General features: G+C 39.8%; 1 protein-coding gene across 1 annotated transcript; it reads left to right on the top strand.

Moving 5' to 3' along the window:
* Nucleotides 14,723-24,838, top strand: DTD2 (D-tyrosyl-tRNA deacylase 2 (putative)). The gene is made up of 3 exons (XM_005695216.3): nucleotides 14,723-14,944; nucleotides 18,705-18,774; nucleotides 23,053-24,838. Exons 1-3 carry the CDS (start codon nucleotides 14,834-14,836, stop codon nucleotides 23,376-23,378), a joined length of 507 nt encoding a protein of 168 aa, XP_005695273.1. The 5' UTR covers nucleotides 14,723-14,833; the 3' UTR covers nucleotides 23,379-24,838.

The following is a 25,108-nucleotide window of genomic DNA, read 5'->3' as shown; positions in this document are numbered from 1 at the left end:
TTCTTTAAGTTTTAAGGAATTGCCACCTTTTCCACAACAGCTGCACTGTGTTGCATTCTCACCAGCAATTTACAAAAGCTTTGGTTTCTCCATACCCTCAATTCAGTTCAGTTCAGTCGCTCAGTCATGTCTGACTCTTTGCAACACCATGGACTGCAGCATGCCAGGCCTCTCTGTCCACCACCAACTCCCAGAGTTTACCCAAACTCATGTCCATTGAGTTGGTGGTGCCATCCAACCATCTCACCCTCTGTCGTCCCCTTCTCCTCCCGCCTTCAATCTTTCCCAGCATCAGGGTCTTTTCGAAGGAGTCAGTTCTTTGCATCAGGTGGCCAAGGTACTGGAGTTTCACCTTCAACATCAGTCCTTCCAATGAACACCCAGGACTGATCTCCTGTAGGATGAACTGGTTGGATCTCCTTGCAGTCCAAGGGACTCTCAAGAGTCTTCTCCATCACCACAGTTCAAAAGCATCAATTCTTCTGAGCTCAGCTTTCTTTATAGTCCAACTCTCACATCCATACATGACTACTGGAAAAACCGTAGCTTTGACTAGATGGACCTTTGTTGGCAAAGTAATGTCTCTGCTTTTTAATATGCTGTCTAGGTTGGTCATAACTTTCCTTCCAAGAAGTGTCTTTTAATTTCATGGCTGCAGTCACCATCTGCAGTGATTTTGGAGCCCCAAAAAATAAAGTCTGACACTGTTTCCTCATCTGTTTCCCATGAAGTGATGGGACCGGATGCCATGATCTTAGTTTTCTGAATGTTGAGCTTTAAGCCAACTTTTTCACTCTGCTCTTTCACTTTCATCAAGAGGCTCTTTAGTTCTTCACTTTCTGCCATAAGGGTGGTGTCATCTGCATATCTGAGGTTATTGATACTTCTCCCAGCAGTCTTGATTCCAACTTGTGCTTCCTGCAGCCCAGCGTTTCTCATGATGTACTCTGCATAGAAGTTAAATAAGCAGGGTGACAAGATACAGCCTTGATGTACTCCTTTTCCTATTTGGAATCAGTCTGTTGTTCCATGTCCAGTTCTGACTGTTGCTTCATGACCTGCATATAGGTTTCTCAAGAGGCAGGTCAGGTGGTCTGGTATTCCCATCTCTCTCAGAATTTTTCACAGTTTATTGTGATCCACACAGTCAAAGGCTTTGGCATAGTCAATAAAGCAGAAATAGATGTTTTTCTGGAACTCTCTTGCTTTTTCGATGATCCAGCAGATGTTGGCAATTTGATCTCTGGTTCCTCTGCCGTTTCTAAAACCAGCTTGAACATCTGGAAGTTCACGGTTCACGTATTACTGAAGCCTGGCTTGGAGAATTTTAAGCATTACTTTACTAGCATGTGAGATGAGAGCAATTGTGCTGGAAAACTCAGCAGTGGCCACAGGACTGGAAAAGGTCAGTTTTCATTCTAATCCCAAAGAAAGGCTGTGCCAAAGAATGCTCAAACTTTTTTCAAACCTTGAGCTAACCAATGTATTTTTCTTATGGAAATGTTTTTCTTAAGCTATGTTAATGAAACTATTTATTTGCTTTGGAATTTGCCTTTCTTCAATATGGTTCCACCTATAACTAACTTTTTTCTTTTCTCAAACCTTGGGCTGATAATAGCTCAACAAACCAGTATTCATATCAATTGTTTTATGGCTGGGGAATGACACACCTCGTGCCATCCTATCTCAAAAATGCATATTGTGGGAGAGGGGCCTGGTAAAACTCCATCAGCCTTGAGGTGTCTCTCTTATCTGATTAATAGCTTTCTAACAGATACAAAACAGCTTGCTGAAACTAGTAAAGGAGGCACTCTTTTTGTCCTCTTCTGATGTCTATGTCAGAAGCTTTTTCTCTTTTATACTCTAATAAAACTTTATTACAGAAAACCTCTGAGCGATCAAGCCCCATCACTGGCCCCGTATTGAATTTCTCTCCTCCGGAGGCCAAGAATCCCAGTGTCTTTCACAGCTCAACAACAACCTTTCAGTAAGGAATGCAGAACTAACAGGCTTTCACCCACTAGAATTCAGGAAACATCAAAAAGAGAGAGGAGACTCCAATCTACATGTCCTACCAACCTTCCAGAATCCTTCTCACTGGAATCCATCTTGACTGCATGATGTATGTGTCACCAGGAAGGACCCTGAGTCAGAGTGATTGGCCAGAGACAACTCAGAAACTAACTGGATTATCATAAAACCCCAGACAGCAAGCCACGTGGCAGAGAAGTTCTTCCAGGTTGCCTTCCTCCTGCTCTCCACCAGGGTGTCCCCTCCCAATAAAGTCTCTTGCTTTGTCAGCACATGTGTCTCCTCGAAAAAATTCATTTCTGAGTTTTAGACCAGAGCCCACTCTCAGGTCCTGGAAGAGGTCCCCCTTCCTGCAACAGTACCAATTACTGCTATTGCTACCTCTGGGCCCAAAATGCCAGCAACTAGGTTTCAGTGCAACTGCTACTGCCACCAATGCCACTTCTGCACCGGATCTTGAACCTCCTGTGTCTGAAAGCCCTGCCAACAATGACATCAGGAAAATGGAAGCCCCGTGCAGAAGCCCCAAGCACTGCTTATTCACACTGTTCACTTGCAAGCTTAATCTTGCATGTAGCATCTAATCAGCATGCCTGCATCCTAGCTACAAAGGAGGCTAGGGAACTGATATCTACATGAAAAAAGGATACTCATAATGTGGGAATTTCCCCAAATATAAAAGTTATTCAAAAGGTGACGTGTCCATTGACTTTACCCTAAAAGCTTTTCAGAGTGATTAGCCTCAGCAAGAGAAGCAAAACTGCATTCTGCTGAGGAGTGACTGGAAAGTGAGAATTGAGGCTCTAAGAGTAGTAACTGTCTTAAATTTAGAAAATTAAGATATTATTCCCCCTCCTCCTTCCCATAGAAAGGAACTCTCACATATTTTATCAATTAGAGGTGAATTTGTGTTAAGGGACTGCTATTAAAATGCAAATATACCTTTTAAGAAGGTTATGTTTCACTCAGAAGTTAATGTGAATTACTTTAATCAGCTTCATGCCCAACAGAGTGCAGCTAAATACAGTACTTAGAATATTAGACTTTTGACTGTGGCCTACAGGAAGAGAATCTATCTTTGAAGTTGTAGGTCAAGCCAGGAGCAGATATTTGGAGACCCTAAAGGTAACATAACATGCATAGGGGAAAGACTTTGACTACATGGATCACAACAAACTGGAAAATTCTTAAAGAGATGAGAATACCACACCACCTTACCTGTCTCCTGAGAAACCTGTATGCAGGTCAAGAAGCAACAGTTAGAAGTGGACATGCAACAACTGACTGGTTCAAAATTGGGAAAGGAGTGCATCAAGGCTATATATTGTCACCCTGCTTATTTAACTTATATTCAGAGTATATCATGCAAAATGCTGGGATGGATGAATCACAAGCTAGAATCAAGATTGCCAGAAGAAGTATCAATAACCTCAGATATGCAGATGATACCACTCAAATGGTAGAAAGTGAAGAGGAACTAAAGAGCCTCTTGATGAGGGTGAAAGAGGAGAGTGAAAAGCTGGCTTAAAACTCAACATTCAGAAAACTAAGATCATGGCATCTGGTCCCATCACTTCATGGCAAATAGATGGGAAAACAATGGAAACAGTGACAGACTTTACTTTTTTTAGCTCTAAAATCACTGTAGATGGTGACTGCAGCCATGAAATTAAAAGATGATTGCTCCGTGGGAGAAAAGTTATGACCAACCTAGACAGCATATTAAAAAACAGCGACATTACTTTGCCAACAAAGGTCCATCTAGTCAAAGCTATGGTTTTTCCAGTAGTCATGTATAGATGTGAGAGTTGGACTATAAAGAAAGCTGAGCGCACAAGAATTGATGCTTTTGAACTGCGGTGTTGGAGAAGACTCTTGAGACTCCCTTGGACAGCAAGGAGATTCAACCGGTCCATCCTAAAGGAAATCAGTCCTGAATACTCATTGGAAGGACTGATGTTGAAGCTGAAACTACAATACTTTGGCCACCTGATGCAAAGAACTGACTCCTTGGGAAAGACTCTGATGCTGGGAAAGATTGAAGGTGGGAGGAGAAGGGGATGACAGAGGATGAGATGGTTGGATGGCATCACTGACTCGATGAACATGAGTTTGAGTAAACTCTGGGAGTTGGTGATGTACAGGCAGGCCTGGCATGCTGCATTCCATGGGATCGCAAAGAGTCGGACATGACTGAGTGACTGAACTGAATGTGTATAGATGAGAGCATTGGACCACAAGGCAGGATGAGTGCTGAAGAACTGATACTTTTCAATTGTGGTTGTGAAGACTCTTCAGAGTCCCTTGGTCTGCAAGGAGATTAAACCAGTCAATCCTAAAGGAAATTAACTCTGGATATTCATTAGAAGGATTGATGCTGATGCTGAAGCTCCTATACTTTGGCCACCAGATGCAAAGAGCCAACTCACTGGAATAGACCCTGATGTTGGGAAAGACTGAAGGCAAAAGGAGAAGGAGGCAGCAGAGGATGAGATGATTAGCTAATATCACCAATTCAATGGACATGAATTTGAGCAAACTCTCGGAGAGAATGAAGGACAGAGGAGCCTGGTATGCTGCAGTCCATGGGATCACAGGGTCGGACACAACTTATTGACTAAACAACAACAACAAAATAAAGGAGAAAGGAGATGGAGAGTTATTCTGAACAGAGAGTTGGTGACTAAGAAGAAATTTGCCTAGATCTGGTATGGCCCTAAAAATCCAGTTTGTGCCAAATTGTTTAAGCTGCAGACTTTATCTTCCCTGCATTTAAGGCTAGTAATCCCCGTTTAGTTTAGGCTTTCCAGGAGGTAGCTCCCCTTCCAAGTCCTGTCCTTCCCTTACTGGTGAAACCCAGCAGGACCCTGCAGGGTCCTCCTAGATACAACAGTCCCTCAGTGCTCCTATTATAGGGGATTCCTTCCAGGGTCTGAGAGTGGGCTCTTGTCTAATACTCAGAAATTAACTGTCCAAGGAGACACACATGCTGACAAAGTAGGAGACTGTATTGGAAAGGGGTGCCTGGGTAGAGAGTAGGAGGTTAAGGGAACCCAGGAGTACTGCTCTACCACATGGCTTGCAGTCTCAGGTTTTATAGTAATCGGGTGAGTTTCTGAGTTGTCTCTGGCCAATCACTCTGATTCAGGGTCCTTTCTGGTGGTGCACACATCACTCAGCCAAGATGGATTCCAGCAAGAAGGATTCTGGGAAGCTGGCAGGATATGTGGACCGGAGTCTGCTCTCTCCTTTTGGCCTTTCCTGAATTCTTCTGGTTGGTGGTAGCCTGTTAGTTCCACATCCCTTACCAGGAACCCCTGTTTAAGATAACTCATGCGAGTGGTTACTGTGGTGCCTGGCCAGGGTGGACAGTTCCAGTCAGTGGTTCCCCTAACATCCTCACCTTGGTTTTTTTGTTTTTTTTGTTTTTGGTAGAAAAAGGCTGTAGTCTCCTAGGTCTTTCTTGGGTTCCAAACAGGAGATTCAAGAAGTTACTAATTAGGGAAGTAAGGAATGCAGAAACAAAGGGATAGCAGTCAAGAAACAGTAATAGCTCAGCTACATAACAGAGTCCTAGTTCCTCCTCTAGGAATATTTATAACAATTTGACACATACTTTTGACTTGTTCTGCAGGAACTAAGACCTTGACCAGGGTGGAGGATGTGACTACATTCTGAGACTACAGATCAGTCTGAGGGAGAAGACTGATGGTTTAGATTTCTGGATCACCACCCTATTTAGGTCACCACCAACCAATCAGAAGAAAATCACATACCCTGCAGCCTTTTGGCACACCCTGCCCCCAAAATGTTGCCTTTAAAAATTCTTCCTTGAAAACCATCTTGGAGTTCAGGAGGGTTTTTTCTGCATGAGCTGCCTGTTCTTCTTGATTGGCCCTGCAACAAATCTTTCTCTGCTCCACACTATAAAGTTTGTGATTGTTTGACTTCACTGTGCATCAGATTCATGAATTTGGGTTTGATAACACTGGGCGGGTAAGAACACAATAGTGTAAAAGAAACCCTTTTCTAATGCTTCCTATTGTTTTCCTTGCATCTTCACTAAATTCTGAGCCCTGTGAGGTGAGAACAGCATCTTATTCCTCATATATTTCCAACACCTAGCTAGGTGTCTGGCATGATAAATAAATGTTTATACCAAAAACTGGCTAAATATGTGAATGCACTTATTAATTAAATCTAGAGTTGGAATTGTTCTCTATTTGTGGGGTCTTTATATTGTCCTTCCTCAAGCATGCTAAAGCTCTACAGTATTTCTTTTGCTTCACTTGCCAAAAGGAGCAATCAAGGAGCTGCCATCTGATAGTACTGATTCCCTTTTTTATCTCAGCTCAGTTCAGTCACTCAGTCATGTCCGACTCTTTGTGACCCCATGAATCGCAGCATGCCAGGCCTCCCTGTCCATCACCAACTCCCAGAGTCTACCCAAATCTATGTCCATCGAGTCGGTGATGTCATCCAACCATCTCATCTTCTGCCGTCCCCTTCTCCTCCTGCCCCCAATCCTTCCCAGCATTATGGTCTTTTCCAATGACCTTGACTCATGGACCTAACATTCCAGGTTCCTTTGCAATATTGCTCTTTACAGCATCGGACCTTGCTTTATCACCAGTCACATCCACAACTGTGTATTGTTTTTGCTTTGGCTCCATCCCTTCATTCTTTCTGGAGTTATTTCTCCATTGATCTCCAGTAGCATATTGGGCACCTGCTGACCTGGGGAGTTCCTCTTTCAGTGTCCTATCTTTTTGCCTTTTCATACTGTTCATGGGGTTCTCAAGGCAAGAATACTGAAGTGGTTTGCCATTCCCTTCTCCAGTGGACCACATTCTGTCAGACCTCTCCACCATGACCCATCTGTCTTGGGTGGCCACACCCATGGCTTAGTTGCATTGAGTTAGACAAGGCTGTGGTCAGTGTGATTAGATTGACTAGTTTTCTGTGATTATGGTTTCAGTGTGTCTGCCCTCTGATGCCCTCTCGCAACATCTACTGTCTTACCTGGGTTTCTCTTACCTTGGACATGGGGTATCTCTTCACGGCTACTCCAGCAAAGCGCAGCCACTGCTCCTTACCTTGGATGAGGGGTATCTCCTCACAGCCACCCCTCCTGACCTTGAACGTGGAGTAGCTCCTCTCGGCCCTCTTGCACCCGCGTAGCCACCGCTCCTTGGATGTGGGGTAGCTCCTCTCGGCCATTGCCCAGACCTCGAACATCAAGTAAAGGCAACTGAAGATTTAGATGTATATGAACAATTCATTATCAAAATTCTATTATTTATTTACTTCCTGCTGGAGTCAGTATGAAGTTTGCTTAGCTACAGCACTCAAAGACAAAGACAATGGTTCGTTATTTTTTCAGTATCAAATCAAATTTGATTCCAGATTTTCTTCCCTCATGGGTAAGGGCATAGCGGCTCCCTGTAACATGCCTCGTAGTCAAGTCTTCAAGATCCCTGGAAGGCACTGGCTTCCTCCCTTTGTGAAATAAAATTCTTATTTTATGGCAAAATAAGGAAAATTGAAACATAAAAATTTTCTTTGCCCTTTGAATCCCCTCTCCCCAACTACCGTCCATTGTGTATCTGCATTATGCCTCAGACAAACCTCCCCCACCTGCATACCTTCTTAACCATAAGGAGCAACACTCTCCTGGCATCAAGACAACTCCTTAAAAGATAACATTCTAGGAACGTTCCCGGTGGTCCAGTGGCTAAGACTCCATGCTCCCAATGCAGCAGGCCTAGATTCCATCTCTGGTCAGAGATCTAGATCTCATATGCTGCAAATAAGACCCAGTGAAGCCAAAGAAATAAATACTTAAAAACAAAGAAACAGCCAAAAAACACAATTATACATCAACAAGTTAAATTTTTTAAAAGATGACATTCCTCCTTATTCTTGCAAAGGGTCTCAAGATGCTTAGATCTGGGTTGTATACACTATCAGTAATATGTCATTTAATGTACAGCCTTCTGTTTCAAAAAATTTATATAACTGTGCCTTGATTTCTTGGAGAAGGAAATGGCAACCCACTCCAGTACTCTTGCCTGGAGAACTCCCATGGACAGAGGAGCCTGGTGGGCTATAGTCTGCAGTGTTGCAAACAGTTGGACACGACTGAGCAACTAAAATTACAGCTGCAAACTGCCTTGACTTCTAAAGGGTGGAATAGTCCTCAGAGTTTTCTGAGATGCTCTTTGGGTTATAATCCTCAAATTTGGCTTAAGTAAAATTTTCCATTCCTTTTTAGATCAACTGATTAAATTTTTGTTGACACCTTCCTGCCATGCAAGCTGGGCAGTATAGGGGGCATTTTCACCAAGGCAAGAGTCCTTTCAACCATTCTCCTCTGATGTCTTGCCATATTCCCAAAGGCTGGAAAAAAAAAAGGCCAGAGGAGGAGTAAAAGACTTTGACTCATCTTACACTGATAACTCACTAAGTCAAACTTCACCTCGCTAAACTCTTGGAGAAATTAAATATTTCCACTAGAAACATTAACAGCAGCGATGTCTCTCTTTGTCTTCTCAGCTGTTATATTCCCGCCAAAAGGGGACAAAAGAGTCCTCACCGTGGCCTTTACAGCCTCTTAAGTCAGGGTGCCAGATATCTTTCCCTTGCCTACCAATCCACACCAAGCATTCTCCCCCTTGCTTTCTGCCCTGGATGTGGGGACATCAACAGGCCCCCTGCTTCTTAGTTTCTGGTTAGGTTTTATGATGGGGCGCTCTGGCAGGAAATGGAAGGTAGACGATGCTGTCAGGTGTTTATTTTCCTAGCTCCTTTCCTAAAGGGTTACTTAAAGTTAACTGTGCTTCTTAGCACATGGTCCACTCCTTCTCTTAAGGGTCTATGTACCCCTGGATTTGAGATTCCCTCCCTTTCTCCCTTCAGGCCAAGGGAATGGTAATATCTTAGCTGCTACTAAGTCCTGAGTTTGTCCTGCTGACAAAGGTCCATCTAGTCAAAACTATGGTTTTTCCAATAGTCATGTATGGATGTGAGAGTTGGACTATAAAGAAAGCTGAGAGCCAAAGAAATGATGTTTTTGAACTGTGTTGTTGGAGAAGACTCTTGAGAGTCCTTTGGACTGCAGGGAGATCCAACCAGTCCATCCTAAAGGAGATCAGTTCTGAATATTCATTGGAAGGACTGATGCTGAAGCTGAAGTTCCAATAATTTGGCCACCTGATGCGAAGCACCGACTCCTTGGAAAAGACCCTGATGCTGGGAAAGATTGAAGCCAGGAGGAGAAGGGGACGACAAAGGATGAGATGGTTGGATGGCATCATGGATGTGATGGACATGAGTTTGAATAGGCTCCGGGAGTTGGTGAAGGACAGGGAAGCCTGGCATGCTGCAGCCCATGGGATTGCAAAGAGTTAGACACCACTAATCAACAGAACTGAAGTCCTGAGTTACTATGCTACTCACTATGGATCTCCTACACCTACAACTTTGTAAATACTGCCTCTGTCAGTAAAGCTCTTCTAAGGTTATTATATTTAGACTATGTTATTTGATTGCTGATAGGTCCTTGATTGAACAGTGTGATAAAACAACATTTTTTCTCTGACTATAAATAATCTTCATTAACTTATTTCCCAAATAATGTATTTGTTTATGGCATTTATCCATCGATTTCAAAGAACTACATAAAAAATAATTTCCACAATAATTCTCGGTAGAAAGATATGAGGACAATTTTTTAAAAAAGGAATAAAATCACAATTCTCATACAAACATAAAATTAGCATGTGTCAAAAACTTTTATTTCATTCATTCTTAACAAAGAAGAACCTAGTGATATATTACAACCAGCTCAAAAAAGAACTCAAATCTTCTCAAATGCATGCATGCATACTAAGTCGCTTCAGTTGTGTCCGACTCTGTGTGATCCTGTGGACAGCAGCCCTCCAGGCTCCTCTGTCCACAGGATTCTCCAGGCAAGAATACTGGAGTGGGTTGCCATTTCCTTCTCCCTTCTCAAGTAAAGAATTCCAAATAATTTATGTAGATATTTCCTAGCCAAGGAGATAGACTGTAACTCCTTACCCCTTGAGTGTGGGCTGTGTTTAGTGATTTGCTTCCAAAGAATAAATCATGGAAGTGGGCATGTGTATAAATTTACAGTGGAGAAATTTGGCAAACACACTACCTTAGCCAGGTAATTAAGGTTAACATTATCACTGATAAGACCTGCTAACAGCATGTATCTTTGATATAATGTAATCAGAAGCACTTCATCTCTATGGTCATCCTCCAAAAACCCATAATCCTGCTCTAATCATGAGAAAAGACACCAAATTCCAATAGAGGGGCATCGTACAACGTATCTGATCAGTACTACCCAAACTTTAAAGATCATCAAAAACAAGGAAAGTCTGAGAAACTGTCATGACCTAAGGAAATATGATGGTTAAATACATTGTGGTATCCTGGATGGGATACAAAAAAAAAAAAGGATTTAGGAAAAAACTAATAAATCTGAATAAAGTATGGAGTTTAATTAATACACCAGTGCTGATTTCTTAGTTGTGACAAATATACCATAGTAATTTAAGATATTAATAACAGGAGAAATCAGGTGAGGGATAACTTTCTGTGGTACTATTCTAAAATTTAAAGTTTATTAGAAAGAGAGGGGAAAAAAATACTCAAGGTGTTGCATATTTATATTCAGGTAAAGAATGCAGAAATGAATTTACAAACAGATGCAAACCTGGCAAAACATATCCACAGAGTAATAATCAAAATTTACACTTTTACAGACAGGAATGATTTGCTTACTATCAGTATGCAAAGAGTTAACTTCTATTTCTACAGAGTTGTAAGATAATCTAGTCACAGACAAATCCTAAAAAGAGAAAAGAAAAACAAACCAATCCTGTATGGCCCTCTAGGGCTAGGTGAATCTCTGATGCTCCAGCATTCTGTTAAAAAGATACCTAGAAATCTTTTTGCCCATTTCAAAATCGTTTACAATTTTTTTCTATAAAGGATTCAGGTGTCAAAATTATTTTAAAAAGCCCTTACAACAGGCTGGCCTCATTTGATAGACATATATAAATATTATTAAGGACTTCCCTGGTGGCTCAGACGGTAAAGCGTCTGTCTACAATGCGGGAGACCTGGGTTTGAGCCTTGGGAAGATCCCCTGGAGAAGGAAATGGCAATCCACTCCAATACTATTGCCTAGAAAATCCCAGGGAAAGAGGAGCCTGGTAGGCTACAGTCTATGGGGTCGCAAAGAGTCGGACACGACTGAGCAACTTCACTTTCACTTCACATACAAATATTAAAAAGGTTATGTAATGCTTTGCTAAGTTATCACAACACTGTGAACTGAAAAATAACCCAAAGATGAAGATAATTTATCAGCCTGCCCTGGGGAAACTCTACAGACTGCCAAAGACATACATCATTGCCTTAGAGTTAAAAGCACTTGCTATGTTACGTTACCTAGGCAACATACCAGCAAATGGTGCAGTAATAAAATAAGAATTTAAAAAAGCAAGATGAACAAAAGAACAATCAATATCAGGTTCCAAACTCAATTCCATTTCCTACCTGTTTGTACAAACTATTCATGTTAAAAAGGGACTCAGCAAGAGACATAAGCGACATGGGTTCGTTCGATCCCTGGGTTGGGAAAATCCCTAGAAAAGGAAATGGCAACCCACTCCAGTATTCTTGCCTGGAGAATCCTATGGACAGAGGAGCCTGTGGGCTATGGTCCAAAGGGTCGCAAAGAGTCAGACATGGCTAAAGCAATTCAGCACACAGCACACACAACTCTTAGGTGGGACCTATCATCTTACCAGGCCTCATATTTTCATCTTGGAGAGACTTCAACTGAATTAATGCCATGACAAAAATATATGGTGACAAAAATATATGGTTATGATTGGAACATTTGCCTTTGGAGTTTTCACTTAAAGTTCTTATTTAAATATGTGTGTTTCCTTTTTCCTCACAGTATTAATGCATGTGCCAAGTGTCTTGAAGCCAGAATTCACATGGGTCTTTCACACCTCAGTTTTAGACGCCTTGGTGGAAGAGTGACTGTCTCTTACAGTAAATTAGTAAAGACACTTCTGAATATAATCTAGTAAACTCTGCTTGACCACAGGAGAAAATGTGCTGATCATGCCTTATGTGAGAATTTCCACTCCACGACAGCAATATTTCTTATTCTACAAATAAATCCATCAGTATTCTGGCTCTATCCCAATTTACATGCATTTTAGTTAGTATGAACCAATTCCTTATAACCCTATCGCCTCCCTAAGCGCTGAGGAAAAAGAAACTTCTCTAAGCTTTGAAGTAGGGGGGGTTAGGTTTCTTCCAGCTTTCCCTGAAATGAAACATCTCTCTCTCGGTGTTCCTTTTCTACTGATTAACATTTCCATGTAAAGCCTCAGGCGAGAGGCTCATTTTAGAGCTAAATCTTAGGAAAAGCTCCGCTCATTCCAAGAATGATGAAACAGACTACTCCTTGTTGCAATCAGGAAGCTGACTATCAGCTGCAAGGGATCTTTCAGAAGTGGTTCTCAATTTTTTTATGTTTGTGAAACACTTCTGAGCGTTAAAATTTTGGGCAGCCAACTTGAATGAATTAAATCACTTAAAATAACTCTAAATTATTATACATTTCAGAGGGCCTGGAATGCATTCTAACTAACACGCTATCCAGATGGTCTCCTTTCAGCACTGTGTTTCAGAACTATTTCTGCCCAGTGATTTCTTGTATTCTCACAAGGCAAAGCTCTCTTTACATTCCAGTTAACCTTCCTCTAGAGCCAACTTAATGTTGTGCTTTGCCTTTTACATCTAACTTGAAGAAAATTGTACAACATGCTCCACCTCAGAATTACACATGATGAACATAACTGTCTCATAACAAAAATTACAGTTACATATCTGTGAAAACTTTGCTACATTATCAGCTCAGCACTCCAGTCAAAAACAGTCTTGTCTGTTTTCAATTTCCCACATTGCAACTGACATAATTCCATTTCCCTTTACTTCCTATGCTTTATTTTTATTCACATTTCACTATTTTATTGCAGGTATAGCTGACTTTTTAAATTCTCTGTGGAATGAGGTTAGAGGTTCCAAAAAAACAAATACAGAAAAGTAAATACTCTTTGGTGCCTACTCTCTACTGCCCTCTGCAGGTAGAAGGAAAGAATAAGATCAGCACCCAACATAAAGATTTAAAAGTAACTGTTGTGGGGAGGGAGGTGGGAGGGGGGTTCATGTTTGGGAACGCATGTAAGAATTAAAGATTTTAAAAATTAAAAAATAAAAAAAATTAAAAAATTAAAAAAAATAAAATAAAAAAATAAAAGTAACTGTTGTTTTCTGAGAGGCTAACCATTACCCACCAGACTCCATCTATTCACAGGAAGGATTCCCCAATTTGCTGAAGTCCCTCCATTGTGTAAAAATTTCTGGGAACCATAGACTATTTTCAAGAGACTTCCCTATCTCCTACATCCATATACAAATGGACATGAAGTCCTCTCTCATTCAAGGTCAAGGTTAAGCACCCCTATGACAAAATTCCTTCAAGCCCTGTAAAACTTGAGTCTGGGAGTGAAAGAGAATAGAGACATAAAAGTGCAGACAATGCAACTTGTCTGTGCTTTGCAGACAAATGTCAACAAATGTATGAGCCCCTGCAATGCAGCAGAGATAATATGAGATTTTGCTGTTTTTACAAAAGTGTGCAGGCAGCCTGCAAGATAACCAGCAAACAGGCAGTTTCAATTCTGTGTAGAAAGGACCTTTAATTACACACGGATTATTTTCTTCAATCACACTACTTTGTATGGGTAGCAACACTGTCAGTGATGTCATCTTCTAAAACAACAGACTGAAATGTATAGGCATATTGTGCCAGTTGAGCCCAAATCAATGACCTGGGTAATGCAGTCAGGGTAACACTATTATTCCTCATCTAAACCCTTCAAGCCCACAGAAGAATAATGCTAATCTGATGCAGGTTCAAGGAATACGTTATGTGGGAAAGAAAATCAAGTATTTAATTTTACATATACTCTAATATGTACTTACAGGAAACACCACAGAATATATAGTTTTTACCATTAGGAGCATGTTTAAAATTTATTAACAATCACAAGCTTTCTTGGATAAGAATATTTTTACCAAGGATATTCTCTAAAAGACTGATGTTAAAATATGTATTCATATAGCCTACCAATACCTTTCCACAACCGCGAGAACAGAATGATTTATATAGCATTAAGGCGGCAGCGTTGCTTTACTGATTGGGGTAAGCAAATTTTTTGAAAGATTTATTATACCTTTCAGTTTCACCTACGCTTGTTTTGTGATTCAATTAACTCGTTCTATTTACCTATCTTCATAATGAACATAATATGGATTTATGCAGATTTAATTTTTTTCAACGTTTGGAAACTTACGCGTTCTGAGATGAAAAATGTGTCTTAAAAAGGTATGCAGGGAAGAGAACCACTGGGTCCTTAAACTCTTTTAAAAGTATCCACTGAGCGTCTTCTACCGAGTTGTAGGTTGGGGTACACGTAAACATTGTATAGACAGAGCTGTGAAGCCCGCACATCCGGGCCACCGGAGAGCCAGGCAAAGGCCCCGCCCCCTGGAGGCGGGGCCACGAGCGACCAGGATGATCCTCCTTCTCGTCGCGCCCCGCCCCATCCTCCCTGAGCGCTGCGGGCCGGCGTGTGCTGCGCGAGGCCGGAACCTGTGGGATATCCACGCAGCTTGAGCCATGGCTGACAGTGGCAGAACGCCTCAGGCCCGGGCTCTCCTGCAGCAGTGCCTGCACGCCCGGCTGCAAGTACGCCCGGCCGAGGGGGACGTCGAGGCCGAATGGGTGGAGGTAACGTTGGCCCCGCAGCTCTGGTTGTCCTGTGGCGCGCAGGGGCGGTTCTCACCGCGCTGTCCCGGTGATTCGTACCCCGCTGTCACTCCGACCCAGCCTCCTGGCGCCTGGCAGGTGGTGCGGTCGGCGCTGGACTCCTGGCCCGTCCTCCCAGTGTTGCCGTTAGTGCCTGTCTGGCCTTGCCTTTCTCCTCAGTCTTGCATCACTGGCTCCGGCCCCTTCTCCCTCGGACTCCCAGAGGAGATTAAGAGGGACCCCGGGAATTTGAACTTCCTCTCAAACGATCTACGTGAGCTCTGTGTACTTTAGGCCTAGTAGTCTCAGACCTCTTGCTTCAAAAGAGCTAAAAGCCTGTCACTCCCGGCGCCTTGCTGGGGCTGCTGGTAACTTGTGGTGGTCTGATTCGAGCTTCTAGGTTAGACTTGTTGCAAACACTGAAGATCTGTTTTGACTTGTACTCCAGATCCCGTCGAATTCCGTCTTATGTTGGGTGCAGCTAGGTGTTAGCACACTAATGAGATTGCCCATGAAACTTCCTTTCTCAAGAAACTTAAAATTTTGACTTTTTTCACGTTAGGAACAAAGACCACTACTTTAAAAGTTGCACTGTTATCAAACCCATTTCCTCCAAAGAATTTTGAACATTTACGCCAAATGTCCTTCGACTTGAATATTTGCCTTTTTAAGACAGCCTGCCCATATGCAAAATTCCATGCAAAAACATGTTCTTTGAGGCCCTGACTTATTTTTGGAGTAAGCTGAAATGAAGGGAGGTCTTCCCTGGTGGCTCAATGGTAAAGAACTCGCCTACCAATGCAGGAGATGTAAGATTTGCAGATTCGATCCCTGGGTGGAGAAGATCCCTTGGAGGAGGGCATGGCAACCCACTCCAGTATTCTTGCCTGCAGAATGGCATGGACAGAGGAGCCTGATGGGCTGCCGTCCATGGCGTCTCACAGAGTTGGGCACCACTGAAGTGACTTAGCAGGACCACTCGCAGAAGGGGAAAAACTTGTAATAATAATAATTAAAACTTTTGTAGGTACTGGGAAGCTTTAATGGATCATTTCATTCACTCATCTGCTGAATTCCATCCCAGATCTAGCACTCTGTAACACAATCTTAGTTATTATTTTAAATACAACACATAGACCGTATGTGGATGACTATTATTACATCACAATCTGTTACCCTCTGGTAGTTTTGAAATACTGAGTATTTATAAGCATAAACATTCCTGTATTTTTGCCCTCCCTTTTTCTTTCTCAAAAATTCATTTCTTGTTTCTTTTGTTATGGCCTTTTAAAAATTTATCTCCCTTACTTTGAAATTTTATTCTTTGTTTTTGGCCATCCTCTCCAAAGAGTTGCCTATTTTTATATATGCTTCAGGGGATTATAAATCCCAAACTATTAATCATTTAGATTTCTTCCATGCCTCTTTATGTTTTTATATGCTTCATGTCACATCACCTTATGCAAAATCAAATAGTTTATTGCAGCCTGCCAAACTATCAGTGTGTTTATAAACTTTAAAAGCTATTTTAAAGCTTTCTCTTCCACTCCCACACATGGTTAAATTAGTATAAAGAGTTGACAAGTAATTAGAGAGTAAATACTTTCCTCTTTCTCAAGCATCCTCCATTCTGTTAATAGTTATAATTTTTTAAAAGCTTTCTTTTTTAATTGTCACAAAGATTTGAAGGTTACTTTGCATATTGTTGGTTTCACTCATTTAGATCTTTGCTCTCACAGTAATGTTTTTTTTTCCTGGGAGGCATGAACTTTTTTAACCTAAAGTGAGAATTATCTGTACTTCTCTATATATTTGAAATGCTCTGTTTATACCAAAAGAAGCTATAAGGAAAGTGATTCTGTTTTGAAGAGGGGAATTTGTAGGTCACAATTTAAGAGCTATTGTTGTGATAAACTAAAAGAAAATACCTGAATGAAGAGTGGTATGTGGTGAGTGATAAGAACAGGCATTTATTCATGCCAGTAATTAGATGCTTAAATCTGATGTTGTTTAGTTATTAAGTCATGTCAGACTCTTACAACCCCATGGACTGTAACCCACCAGGCTCTTCTGTCCAAGGGATTTTTCAGGCAAGAAGTCTGGAGTGGGTTGCCATTTCCTTCTCCAAGGAATCTTCGCAACCCAGGGATTGAACCGGAGTCTACTCTGAGCTTCCCCTCATAATATGTGTCCAAATATGAATGTGCTTGAAAAATTTTGCCCTGTGCCAAAACAATCCCAGGAGAGAGGGCTGTGACAGTGGTGCAGGTATCTGAATCATTCCACCTGCCACCCCCTTACTGTGGGTGTGCACTGGAGACACTTGCTTGTTCCAAGAGCACTATTTAATTTTTTTTTTTGATGGGAGGGATGAAGCTATTTTACTGAGGAGCTTTGGGAGAGGGTCAAAGGGCTGATAGAACAATGAGATATGTCTTCCTTCTCCCCAGCTTCACCTTAGTCCTCTGAAAGACAATCACACTTGTAGAAGGTTACTTCCTATCCAGATAGATCAGGTGTGAATGCAGAGCTGTGTTTATATTTATTTAGAAGACTATTTAGATAACACATAGAGCCTATAAGGTAAAGTTGAACTTAAATGTACTCAACAGAGCCCCTATCATGTACAAAACAGTCTATGAAGTGCTTTGGGAGTTCAGATGTAAAATAAATTGTGTTTCAGTCCTTAAATTTCTTTTCACGTACTTAATAAGCAATTATATAGCTCTTACTATGAACCAGGCACTGTTCTAAGTACTCTACAGATATTAACTCCTTTAATCTTCATAATAGCTCTTGGACTCAAAAGGTTAATCTACAAAATAAAAAATTTAATGATTCACTTTGCAGCAAAATGAAAGTCATTTATCAAATGTCTTCTTTCCATATAGTCTCTCTCCTACAAGAACTAAGAAAGAAATGTCCAAGTCATCATACAAAATAAGCTTACATTCCTGATAACAGACAACCTCTTGATGTAGAACTTAATATGAATGTGATTTCCAAGGTTTAATCACTGTGTGTGTTTAAAGAATTAACAAAAGTAACAAAAAAATAATAGGACAGAAATTTCTTGGAGTTTATTGCAATAGAATCAGACCCTTACTTATTTTTATTATTTACAAGTAAATGGATTAGTAAGAACGAAGAATGATGATGTCAAAAGACATGTAAGTCACGATGTTGTTTATACATCAGTCATATCTGATATTATGTGAATTCATTTGATGTTGAATGAATAAGCCTCCGCAAAACTGAATGTTTCTAAATCTGTCAGCTTTACTTGAGGAGGGGAAGTCTAGTTCATAATCCTAATGATTTTGATTAGAGGTTTGAAGGTATAACTTGGGGTCTTCACTGCTCTTGGCTGTTTGGTGTTTTTTTTTGTTTGGTTTTTTTTTTAGGTGCCATCAATTTATTTTTTTAAAGTTCGTTGAGTTCACCAGGTTTATCTGGATTTTAAAATCACCCAGGGGTCTTACTTCTAGGAATGTACCTTATGAAAACACTTATCTTGACTGTATTTTTAACTTAATTTTTGAAAGAAGTGATAACTGAGGTGATTGAATATAGAAAAATACTTTATTTTCTCACATATTTAAGGAATCAAGTCTGTTGTAAAAAGTTATTTCTCTTCTTCTGCGTTTAACCTCTTACCTATAACAGCTGTAAAATTTTATTCATTTTCCTCTGCATCTCTCTATAGAAGTTTCTGATCTGAGTTTATTGTGGTTTCTCCTAGGTTCAAAGAGGATTAGTGATCTACGTGTGCTTTTTCAAGGGAGCTGATAAAGAACTTCTTCCCAAAATGGGTATGTGTTTAGTATTATTTGTTTTATAAGAGTGAGAGTGAATAGCAATAGATGAACCAGAAGGGGCAAAGATTGCAATCTTCTATTATATAGGTATATAAGTTATAAATGACTTAACTCTGTGTACTGTTGTTGACTTTATTTATTTTTTTGTTCCAAAGCTTAATGTAAGCAAGTATGGTGGAATTCTTTTAAAATATCTGCAGCTTTTCGGATGGCTGATGGACTGGTTTAGAAGACTGTACAAAAACACACAGAGACAACACAGCAAGATTTAGCCAAGGATACAGAAACTTATGGAAGCAGGGTGGCCACACAGAGAGAAACAGATGCTGCATTTCTTAATATAGTTTACCTATCTCTTAGAGGCCCCAACAGGGGCATGTAGGTGACACTGTATATGCAAGATGTGGTTCAAATCTGTGTAGATCAGGCTTATATCATTATTATGGAAAAATTTACATTCTGTAAATTCTTTGTAGGAAATGCATATAAATATTCTTGAATCAAGTTTGGTGTCACCATAGTCACACCTCCTCGAGGGGCAGAGAAGACAGAGTCAGTGTTCGGGCATCTCTGCAGGCATAATTTACCTGCCTCCATCTTCCCAGTGTTGTAAATAGTCTATGCCACTGCACATTCCTTTGATAATTACATAGGTGTAGATATGCCAAATCAAACCATATGCTATCTCAAGACAGTATTTGATAGAATAATTATGTCCAAAAAAAAAGCCTGAAATAGCGGAGCTGTCCCTAAAGTTGGGGACAGGTTATCTTTCTCTTCATTAGTAAAGGCAATACCCATTAGTTAGATTAATAAGAAGGTAGCTCAGATGGTAAAGAATCTGCCTGCAATGCAGGAAACGAGGTTCGATCCCCAGATCAGGAAGATGCCCTGGAGAAAGCAATGGCTACCCACTTCAGTATTCTTGCCTGAAAATCCCAAGAACAGAGGAGCCTGGCGGGAAGCAGTCCATGGGATCACAAAGAGCTGGACATGACTAAGTGACTAACACGTACACATAAACTATACAGATAGGTAATTGAAGCAGGCAGAAGTTAATTAACCTAGAAGAGCTTTGAACAGTGGAACTCAAGCGTTAATAGCCCAGTGAAGAACAACTTGAACAAAGGGCTAAAGCTTCTAGAGGAGATTTTATGCTGAGACATCAAACATGTTTGACAACTTTGTCAGAAGTTGAAAACTAGACTTGAGAAGGGCCTGTGATAGATAAGGATGGAAAGCCAGTAACTGTAATAGTTTGAAATTTGAATCTGGAGGGTAATAGGGCGCTTTAAAGTGTTTAAAGAGAAAATAAAATGAGATATTTTGTTAGGATGATTGCAGGGATTTAATGCTTAGATATTGGGCATTCTGTCTGTTTCTGCTTTGAATTAAGGCCTTATTAACCTTTAAAAGTATATAGTAAAAATCTTCAAAAACAGGAAAGGCATTTTTTTCATGACTTAATGTTGACTTTCTAAAGTTGTTTTTATATATTCTTAAATGGATCCTAATTATAATAAGGCAAAATGAACCAGCCAAACCCAAGCCACATTTTGTTATGTAGTAATTATATCCTGTGTACATACATGTATGTCTTTCTGAGTTTACTTTGAATATGTGCATGAGATTGTGGTCAGTTAAAAGTCCGCCTTAACTCTTCTAGTGGACAGTCTGTAACACAAAGCTTTTATATATCATGATTCTCAGTAAGGAACTGTGACTCTTAAGAATCACATTCTACTGGTGTGAGTTATAAGCAAAACAAGTCCATCTATTATTGATAAAAGTAGCTTGTACTTCCCTCTATTCCAGGAGGCAAAGTAAGCCAGTGTGACGGGATTCTCCTAAACAGCCCGCCTCATACTTACTACATGGATTCAGATTTTTCCAGTCAAATCATGTACCTCTTGGGAACATAACAACCAGTTACAGCCGTAAAGTCTGAAATAGAAATGTGCATAATCTCCCTCAGTTCATCTTCAGTATAATTGGACAGAGATTCAGGAGCCCTGTCAAAGCTTTGCTTCCCATGTTCATCATTAGAGATACTTGAGTTTCTAAAAAGTGAAAGTGAAATGAAAGTGAAAGTCACTCAGTTGTGTCTGATTCTTTGTGACACCATGGACAGTACAGTCCATGGAATTCTCCAGAGTGGGTAGCCTTTCCCTTCTCCAGGGGATCTTCCTAACCCACGGATTGAACCCAGGTCTCCCACATCACAGGCACATTCCTTACCAGCTGAGCCCCAAAGGAAGCCCCTAGATGCCATTAATTCATCGTCTCATTTTAATTCTACTTACTGACATTTGTATTTGTATTTACTTCTACATGCTGATATTGGTGGCTCAGTGGTAAAGAATCTGCCTGCAATGCAGGAGATACAGGTTCAATCCCTGGGTTGGGAAGATCCCGTGGAGGAGGGCATGGCAACCAACTCCAGTATTCTTGCATGGAGAATGCATGTTCAGAAGATCCTGGTGGGCTACAGTCCATGGGGTCCCAAAAGAGTCAGATGTGACTTAACAACTAAGCAACAATAACAACTGATATTTGCATTATCAATCATCAATGCATGCACAGTTACTTGTGTCTGACTCTGCAATTCTGGACAGACTGCTCTGTCTGTGGGATTTTCCAGCAAGAATACTGGAGTAGGTTGCCATTTCCTCCTCCAGCGGAATCTTCCTGACTGGGGAATTGAACCCCCATCTCCTGTGTCTCCTGCATTAAAGGCAGATTCATTACTGCTTGAGCAATAGGGGAAGCCCATATTTGTATGCCAACAGCACTAATAGAATTCTCAGAGCCAGTAGAGGGAGGTATATGGAAGTATAATAAATTACATTTACCTTTCTGGCCTATTATTTCAAAATTGCTTTCTTAGTCTGTCACTGGCCTGAGGCCTGGATAGCTGGGTAGTGATTTCTGTGGAATGAAATGCTCTGGAGAATTAGAATTTCCTTAAAAGCAATCAATAGGGACTGCTGGCTATATAGCAAAATCCTATTTATAATAGAGAAAATTAGAAGTATTTTAAAATAGGTATTAGTTAAATGAAAATTGATAGTGCTTAATGCATAGCTTAGAAATTCATTTGGGTGTTCACCTTGGCAGGTTTTCACCAGGTTAATTCCTTGATTTGTAGAGTAAAAGCCTTACTGAATCCTTGCTGATATTTGCTACAGGCTTTCTAAAATTGAAATCATTGATACCTCACCAGAAACCATAGCTTTTCAAGCCTGATTATTCACAAAGGAATGTGAGGTTTCAGTAATTCTTTTACCATTTGCGTCCTCTCAGGACTACAAGCAGAAGTTATACCCTTTGTAGAGGTAGAAAGACCCTGAGTTTTATATTAGGCATTTCTTTTGCTTATTGTTTTGAAAACTGGCCAGTGTTGAAATGTAAAAGTTCTCTAAGTTTAGATTTTTTTTTTAGCTCACATAAATATTTATGGTTATTTTGACACTTCTTACTAGCTGTGAGTGTACTTTAATAAATGGCATAAAAGTAATAATCTCATATTTTCCTGTATGTATGTGAAGATAATGCCAGTAACTGTGCCTTTGGATTTACTTTTCCAGTTGACAATGAATTTTATTTTGTTTTATTTTTTTGACAATGAATTTCTGATGATTCTACCTTTCACCTTTATCCTTCTCCCACTGGTGATATTTGTATTGATTAAATGATTAGTCTATGTTAATAATGCCTTTGAGGTTATAAAACTACAAAATCAGCTAGATTGTAACAGAATTGAACCTGGAATCTTTGTTTCAGCTTAGAACTCTAGGCAACTAAGTTTAAAATAATAAATGCACTAAGGTTTTTATTAAATATTCTTTGTTATAAAGCATAATATGTGTGTAGAGGATCTGTCACGGTCTTTCCCAGTAGGATTTGCTTTGAGATATAAAAAGGAACAAAAAGGCAAAGTCTTCTCATATATCCCTCAGGGAAGCAATATTTTAAGTTCTGGTATATGGTTAATTCTGTAGTCTTTTCTGGATGATTTTATTGCAGGAAGATCCTAACTGCCAAGTCAGATTTAAAACATCACGCCATTTTCTGCTTGAAATCTTCCTTGTTTTTCATGCTTAGATCATTTAGCTTACTGAAGCCATTTTTGAAATCTACATGGAGACTTTGGGTTAGAAGCATGAGCTGACAAACTGAATTTTCAACATGAAATTTGCTGAGTAGAAGATTGTTGTTTTTCTTCATGTTTGTTTTTTACTTTAAAATGTTTTCCCTTTCTTCCCCACCCAGTTAATACACTGTTAAATGTGAAATTAAGTGAAACAGAAAATGGCAAGCACGTCTCTATATTGGATCTACCTGGCAACATTCTTATCATCCCTCAAGCCACCCTTGGGGGTAGAGTAAAAGGAAGAAGCATGCAGTATCACTGTAACTCTGGAAAAGAAGAGGGATTAGAACTTTATTCCCAATTTGTGAATCTCTGTAAAAAAGAATTAGCTGCTAATAGCAAGTGTGCTGAAGCTGGGGTTGTCGTGAAACACGGTACTTACGGCAATAGGCAGGTGTTAAAGCTCGACACCAATGGACCGTACACACACCTAATTGAGTTTTGAAAGTTTCGACAGCCGTAATTAGATTCCCTAGCCCCTTCTTCTTGAGTACACTAATCTGCAGCATTTTTAGATAAGAAAATCCTGGGTTCCATCCACAACTCTGCAGCCTCCTAATTGGATGACCTTGCCAGTCACATAACTGTGGATCTCAGTCACCTTCCATCCCACTTTCCCCTACACTGACACTCAGCAATTTGAAAAATCCTTCTCTTCACTTTATGGTCATTGATAAGAACATGGAAGCGTTCCTAGAGAGTTGTATTTAAGCTTTTTGCAGTGAAGCATTTTTACGATCTATAAAAATATATTTCTTATGCCCTCAAATATGTGTGGTACGTAATAAAAATCACTGTTTGTGTTAAAACTAGGTAAAACCCAGCACAAAACAATTATAATTTTGTCAAATTTGTTTTAATATTCTAGATTTCCATATTTTGAATAAAAGACTATGCAATTTACTATTCTTCTAATATTGTCTATGAAAATGTAATGCAAAAATGTTATGTGCATTTTAATATTACTTTCCAAGACTACCCAAGTGCTTTAAGTTATTTTAAGAATCTTTAGTTGATACACGAACAGGGGATAGGGGACTAAAAGTTGCTTTTGTTTAATATTCTTGGTTAATATTCTGTTTTTCAGTTTTTTACCAAAACAGTGTGTGTCATATTGTTTGTCTTTGGTTTTTAAAAGTTACTGTTTAATTAAATTAGTGTTCATAATTTTTTTAGGAAGTTCTTTTCTTGTTGATTTAGATTGCTATATAATAGGAATAAAAAGGGAAGCTTTCTACTAGAGTTACTTGAAACCAAGTTGATTTGTTTATTCCGTTTTATTGACTTAGTGATTTGGACCCAGTGTCATTTTTTCTTTTAGTGTATTTTTGTGTCCTCCCTCCTCAAAATTTATATGTTGAAGTTTCCCAAGTCTCCCAATGGTATTTGTAGATGGGGCCTTTGGAAGGTAATCAGGGTTAATAGATCATGAGAGTGGGTGCCCTCATGATGGGATTAGTGTCCTCATAAGAAGAAACACCGGAGAATTTAACTCACCCTTTCTCTTCCGGCCATGTGAAGATTCAGTGAGAAGGGGCCCTTTTACTAACAAGGAAGAGAACCTTTACCAGAAACTGACCATGCTGGTGCCCCGATCTTGAACTTCTAGCCTGCAGAGCTATAGGAAAATAAATTTCTGTTGTTTAAGCCACCGTAAGTGTATGGTATTTTGTTCTAACAGCCCAAGCTAAGACAGTGATATAAATAGCCAGTAAGGTAGGCTTCTCAAAGCTAAGAGAAGAAGATCTGTAAGAAGTTGAAAGAACAAATGAATCAATAAAAGGTATTATTCATATTTTGCAAACTCCTTTGACTTGAATCAGATATTTTAAAGAGTGAAAATGAAATAGTGTTTCTAATTATCAAAAGATGAAAAATTGAGTTGAATAAATATCTTCAGTAGCTATTGAAAATTCTTTGTGTCTTATACAATTTCTTTAGGATTGGGTTCCTTAGATTCTTAAAGTGTCTTAAGAAAAAAAATCCTATTTTCTCTGTATGCTTCCTGTACTATTCTATTTTAGAACTTAAGGATCAATAATTTGCTTGGTAGTGAGCTCATTGTCCTGAACTTTTGCTTTATTGATTCACAATACACTTATTGAAATGTAATAAACTATTCATAAACTTGCAAACTCCAATTTTCTCAGAATTTCTCCAAAGAAGTGTATGTCT

This window comes from Capra hircus, chromosome 21 (assembly GCF_001704415.2).
Source record: "Capra hircus breed San Clemente chromosome 21, ASM170441v1, whole genome shotgun sequence".
NCBI lineage: Eukaryota > Metazoa > Chordata > Mammalia > Artiodactyla > Bovidae > Capra > Capra hircus.
The sequence above is the reverse complement of the archived record's forward strand: the minus strand, read 5'-3'. Positions and strand labels throughout refer to the sequence as shown.